This window comes from Xyrauchen texanus, chromosome 4 (assembly GCF_025860055.1).
Source record: "Xyrauchen texanus isolate HMW12.3.18 chromosome 4, RBS_HiC_50CHRs, whole genome shotgun sequence".
Taxonomy (NCBI): Eukaryota; Metazoa; Chordata; class Actinopteri; order Cypriniformes; family Catostomidae; genus Xyrauchen; species Xyrauchen texanus.
This window is the reverse complement of record NC_068279.1, coordinates 16,858,349-16,865,149: the sequence shown is the minus strand read 5'-3', so window position 1 is coordinate 16,865,149 and position 6,801 is coordinate 16,858,349. Positions and strand designations below refer to the sequence as shown.

The 6,801-nt window shown below is 38.8% G+C and overlaps 1 protein-coding gene across 1 annotated transcript in view; it reads right to left on the bottom strand.

Annotated features, from left to right (window-relative positions):
* Window positions 1-5,355: 5,355 nt before the first annotated feature.
* The window catches only part of LOC127641903 (cell surface hyaluronidase-like), a 47,338-nt gene continuing 45,892 nt past the window's right edge, over window positions 5,356-6,801 (bottom strand). Inside the window, exon 24 of the mRNA XM_052124708.1 lies at window positions 5,356-6,717. Coding sequence (XP_051980668.1) covers window positions 6,509-6,717 — 209 coding nt within the window. The 3' untranslated portion in view covers window positions 5,356-6,508. The remainder of the gene's footprint in view (window positions 6,718-6,801) is intronic.

Below are 6,801 nucleotides of genomic sequence, written 5' to 3'. Positions count from 1 at the left end.
ACACATTTCCCCAGCCAGTAAATCTACTTTTTAAGAGTTTATGTGTGCACAGCTCATGAACGAGCATGTATAGACCATTCTTCTGTGTCTGTTTCAGTTCAAACTGAAAAAAACATTATCACCAATGTAATTTCATTTTCATGTGCATTGCGGTAACACACCACTGTCTGGCTGCTCTAGCACCATGGAAAGTGCCAGCCTTCTACCAACAGGGTATTATGCTGGGTCGAGTTTTCAGAAAGAAATTGCTCACCACAAATGCACCAACAAAGGTTGGGACATGGTGTGTAATGGACGACAGACGTTCCGCACCTGGAACCAGGTGCGAAACGGCTGTAACATGTCAACCACCTAGAGCTACTGGCTGTTTTTCTAACTTTGAGAGCTTTTCATTCCAATATTGTAAATTACCACATTCTGATTCGTTCAGACAACACAAAAGAAGAAATTACGTCTCTAGTGGACATCTAAAATGGAATGTGTTCACAGACAGGACCCCCTTCGAGCCTTTAGACTTGATTTACGTATGCTCTCTAATAAGATTGAACTACTGCTGCCTCTGGCCTCAGTAAAATGGGTCAGTGACTTACATGCATCAATTGACAATTCATGTCTGGGGTTTGGACCCAGTCTTTCAAAAGCAACTGACAAACCCAGAAACAGCTATGTGTTTAAGGTTCTAACCACACCCATCAGAGTGCAGGTGGTTCACCTTCAAACCTTCTTCCCTCCTCCATTTAATTCGGATGAGGAACAATCATTGCATTTGTTATGCCCTCTGCTACACACATACAGTTCAGACTGCCTGTTCAGTTCTTTGTGCGCTATGGAGGATGCACAAAAGGAATGTCCATCTCCAAGCAAAGACTTTCTCACTGGATCATTGATGTGGTTGCCCTGGCTTATGCAGGGTAAGATTTGTCCAATTGGTGTTAAAGCACACTCAACTAGATGCATGGCCTCCTCATAGGCATGTACGAACGGTGTGTCTTTACAAGACATATGTTTTACAGAAGGATGGTCTTCTCAAAATAAATTAACAATTTCTCTCTCTTCACGAGTCCTCTTTGTTTAGAGTGCTTGCTATTTTGTTTGCCAAACGTTTGACTTAATGCCCCTCCCTTTAAATATGGGCTCCCCATCATTTAACTCACCACCTGGATTCAGGCTGTTATAATTTACCATAAAGTCACAAGCACTTTCATTACAAATAAACTTCCTTCCCGACTGGGTTCGTGAAGTGGTTAATTCATACTATATGAATATAGTTCATATATCCATTCTGAGTGTTCCCCTCCTGGTCCAACATGAGGGTCACTCACTGACACTGGGGCACACTAATGACAGTTGCTGTCTTGCAAGACTATGGCATCATGATTCCTCTCTGGGAGATTATGTCGTGTAGTGCAGCGTGATGGGATTCTGTTCCCCATATGTGTTAGTAGAACGCAATGTCAAGTGTACTGAGTCATAAGTGAACGTCTCGGTTACTTACGTAACCTTGGTTCCCTGAGAAGAAGAGAACAAGACATGGCGAATGCTGGCTGCACTACAAGACTACAAGACAAGTTCTTTGAGGTGCAAGTGATGCATTCTTTGTCCCTCAGTCAGAAAATTCTGAGGAATGGTGTTTGTTTGCCTGCTTTGCCTGCCTAAAAGGGCGAGGCTCAAACACCATAGCCAATATTAGAATGTTGCCGTTATTGTAGAGAGGTTTCTAGGTTGTGTGGAAGGGCACTCCCCATATGCATTAGCAGAATGCAATGCCTCGTTCCCTTCATCTCAGGGAACCAATGTTATGTTCATAACAGAGAAGTTTCCTTTGAACACAGAAGCTTACATATGATTGATGAGGTACATATGATTGATGAGGTCTAACATTCAACTCGACTGGAGGTCAGACTGTATATTGTGGTACAACCTCACTTCATATTTCACACATTCCCTCTCTGATATGGCAGGTATACGTGAAATCCCCAGAACATTATGACACCCAATGACCTGGATCAGGTTGGCAGTTAAAGGGATAGCTCACCCAAAAAAAATGTATTCTCCCATCAATTACTCACTATCATGCCATCCCAGTTGTGTATGAATTTCTTTCGTCTGCTGAGCACAAATTACGATTTACAATGATTTGCAATGACTTACAATGCAAGTGAAAGGTGACCAACATTTTGAAGCTCCAAAATGAACATAAAGGCAGCATTAAAGAAATTCATAGGACACCAATGCTTAAATATATGTGATAGGTGTGTGGGTGAGAAACAGATCAATATTTAAGTCTACTTTTTACTATAAATTATCCATCATGCAGAAGATAGATATGCACGAAGAATGTGAATCACCAAAAATACAAGAATGTGAGAGCAAAAGTGGAGATGGATAGTAAAAAGGACTTAAATATCATTCTGTTTCTCACATAAGTTTATCATATTGCTTCTGAAAATATGGAATTAACCACTGGAGTCATATGGATTACTTTTATGCTGCCTTTATGTCTGTTTTTGAGCTTCAAGTTTTGGTCACCATTCAATTGCATTGTGAGGACCTATACAGAACTGAAATATTCTTGTAAAACATTTTGTGCATAGGATGGCATTAGGGTGAGTGAATGATTAGAGAATTAAAATTTTTTGGGTGAACTATCCCTTTAACATAAAATCACTGAGCACTTTATCAAGAACACCTGTATACCTACTTATTCAATGATCTAATTAGCCAATTGTGTGGCAGCAGTGCCCACTTCAGATTCGAGTCAGGAGCTTAAATTAATGTTCACATCAATCATCAGAATGGGGAAAAGATTTGATAACAGTGATTTCGGCTGTGGCATGATTGCCACACGGGCTGGTTTGAATATTTATGTTACTGCTGATCTTCTGGGATTTTAAAACAAAACAGTTCTCTAGAGTTTACTAGTGTGGTGCCAAAGAATGGTGCCAAAACCCCAAAACATCCAGTGAACAGCAGTTATGTGGATAATAAAGCCTTGAGAGAGGTCAACAGAGAATGGATAGAATGACAGAACTCGAGCTGACAGAAAGGCTACAGTAACTCGGATAAACTTTCTGTAAAATTGTAGTGAGCAGAATAGCATCTCAGAATGCAGAATACATCTACCCTTGAGGCAGATGGGCTACAACAGCAGAAGACCACGTCAGGTTCTACTTCTCTCAGCCAAGGACCGAATGCTTTAGCTGCAGTGGGCACAGGCTCACCAAAACTGGTCAGTTGAAGAATGGAGAAATTTAGCTAGGTCTGATGAATCTCATGCTGAGGCACACATATGGTAGGGTCAGAATCTGACACCAGTTGCATGAATCCATGGACTCAATCTGCCTTGTGTCAACAGTCCAGGCTGGTAATGATGTGGGGAAGGTTTTCTTGGCACTTGTTAAAGGGGTCATGACATGAGAAACCAAATTTGCCTTGATCTTTTGGTATATAAGAGGTCTTTGTATCATTAAAACGTCCTGCAAGTTTAATATTTTAAGACGTCCTCCCCATTCTAAACGAATCATTTATTTAATCAAGCTCAAAATACAGCTCGTTCTGGATTCATGGTTAGAAGTGACGTGTCGGTTAGAAGTGACATAACAGCGTTTGCATATGACCGCCTCCAGCACAAGATAACTACGCTTTAAGCGCAAGACAACTACGCTCATTTCGTATCGCCGTGCGCCTCACAAGTGTTCAGTCGATGGACAGTGAGCTCTGACAGAGACTACTTGCACAGGAAAATTACGATGCCACACAGATGTGCTGTTCCTGGCTGTGGTCAAACAAAACCTCTGAATAAGCTGCCGAAAGATCCAGACGTCAGGGAAAAATGGATGCAGTTTATTTTTTGCGGACGTTCCAGTCACGGCAGTGTTAACTTAAGCGTTTGTTCTGTACATTTTAAGGATGACTGTTTTGAGAACAAATCTCAATATGATGCTGGCTTTGCCAGAAAACTGTTGCTCAAAGATAAGTCCGTGCCGACTATTCTGGGAACAACGACGACGCAAACTGTAAGTAATCTATTTTAAACTTTAAACTACTTTTTAAAGCGCAATTTCATTCATTATGAATAATCACAGTGTTTTTACTTAGTTTACTTGCATATTGTTCTGGCTGGGGCGTCAATAATTGATACATAGGCACTGACGTTAGCCAATCATAACAGTGGGCGTTAACACTGAAGTCTTAAATGGAAAACGCCCCAAAACAGACTGTTTGAATCAGAGGATGAGAAACTGGGTGGGAAAAGGTCATAAATCACTAGATTTTAAAAGTTTTTCTTAAAAAAATATATATTAATACTATAATTGCACCTAAGGGAACATAATAATACAATAAAAAAAACCATGTCATGACCCCTTTAATACCTATCAATCATTGCTTGAATGCCACAGCCTATTTGAGTATTGTTGCTGACCATGCATCCTATCATGACCACAATTTACTTCTAACAACTACCTCAGCCATAATAATGTAAGATTTAGAAGTTCATATTTCATATTTGGAAGTTGTAATGCTCAGAATTTAATATAATTTATATTTGAGTAATTTACTAGGAATGTATTTGCAATGTTTAGTCAGTTAATTATTTACATATTTACGTGTTTACATATTTAACACGATCAGGATATTCTGCTGAATCTGCCTCTCTGATTCTCTCATGTTTACCTCAGTCTAAGTTCTCGCTTCTGATTGGTTAGTTCAGTCACGTGGAAGGTCTGAACAAGGAAGTGTTGTAGTTGTGATCGGTGTTCAGTAAAGTACTACTTCAGAAAGTCCTCCGTCTCCATTCTGTTGTTTATTATCATAAGGAGTGATCCACCACCACATGCAGAACCCTCACGTTACAATAATGCACCACACCACTAAGCAAAAGTCGTCTCAGACTGGTTTCATGAACATGACAATGAGTTCACTGTTCTTCATTGGCCTTCCCATTCACAGAATCCAACAAAACACCTTTGGGATGTGGTAGAACGGGAGATTCGCAGCATAAATGTGCAGCTGACAATTCTGTAGAAATTGCATGATGCAATCATGTCAACATTGACCAGAATCTTAAAGGAAAGTTTCCACCAACTTATGGAATCCATGCCACGAAGAATTGAGGCTGTTTTGAGAGCAAGATTTCATATAGTGTACAATAAAGTGCTCCGAGTGTATATAATGAGGAAAAATACGCTTAAACAGACAGCTCTAAACTATGTCCATTACCTGTAATGAAAGTTTGCCCTCTAGTGGTTTTTCTAAGAGGCTGCATTTTAATGCGAATTTCACGCCTCCTCATTTTCATTGTTTTTTCCATAAAATTGCAAAACAATAAATGACTACGATATGTTAATGTGTGTTTTAAAAGCTTTTTAATATATGAATTTCAGAATATCAAATAACGACACAATGCTTGGCAAGTACAAAAGGGGAAATTGACATTTACAAATAAAACATTTCTGAGGGAAAAAAAACATATACGAACAACTGCATCTTTACATCACTTTAATTAACACTTTACAAAAATCAACGGCCATTTGTGTGTATTGTATCAAAAGACTTTCCAACTACCATTAAATCTTTTAAACTATTAACAAGCAACTAATTCATCTCAAATCAAAACAGTCATGTCCGGACCACTAAGGCCTCCATAGCAAACACAATAATGACAAGATTACATTTCATATGGGATGTTATACTGTATTTCTCAAGCAACACTATAAAGACAGACAAGTTTTAATGGGCATTACCATTTTACGCCATATAAATGTTTGGTGGGATTTCCGCTGTTAAACAGAAAGTAGCCCAATGACAAACAGAAATCTTCCATTTCAGTTGCTAACTGTTTAAACACCTTTAAAATATGCTACCTAACAACAGACAATGGTTTATTTTTTTCTGAAAATATTTAACATGTATTGAAAGCTTCATGTTGTGAATGAAACCTGAATAATGGAAGTCTAACACTTGAAAGCACTTAACTACCTGAAATCATCTACTGTGAAAGTAAACAGTGCACAGTCATTGCTGTTAGCAGCAGTGAAATTTGAGAGTTAATAGCCCTTTCAATATGACACAATTAAATAGTGACATACCCCATTAAAAAAATAAGAGGAATAAATAACCTGAAAAAGAATCAGTGTTCTTCTGTTTAATCAAAGACAATGAACCATTTATGCGGCAGTAATACACAAGCAAATTGTTGGAACAATCACCAAATGTCCTGTTCTGTATTGTGCTGTACTTGGGGTATTGAATTTTCAACATTTCTAACCATGCCCTGTCAATTTTGTATGCAGTTTGAATTAAAGGTGTTTTGCATGTATTGTAAAAAAGTGCATCAATTTGTGCTGTAACATTTGACCAACCACACAAGGCACAAACAGACACAAATACATTCATTTGCTTAATACAATACTAATCCTAACACTTTCTTTTGACAAAATAAATTCAGTTAATAAGTTCACATTCATTCATTCATTGGTTGTGTTGTTTGTTCACATCTGGTAAAGGCTCATTTTTGGCGAAGATAATTTCTCAGGAGTTCTAGATCCATCCGCGTAGGAGGGTCTTTTTGTGGTGGACAAGAATATTCCTCTAAGGACAGAGGAATGAACCTTTCCTGTAAGCCCAGCACCCCATCACTTTGGCAGGATAAAAGAGTAGCCCATGGCTGTGGTGAAAGACCTCCCTGGCCGAGGAACCCATAGAAAGCAATGGCCTCTGGAAAGAGACATTCAAAAAGACAACCAAAATCAGAATTAACCTCAATCAGAGGGAGAGAAAAAAAAAACTGAACTTTAAAAG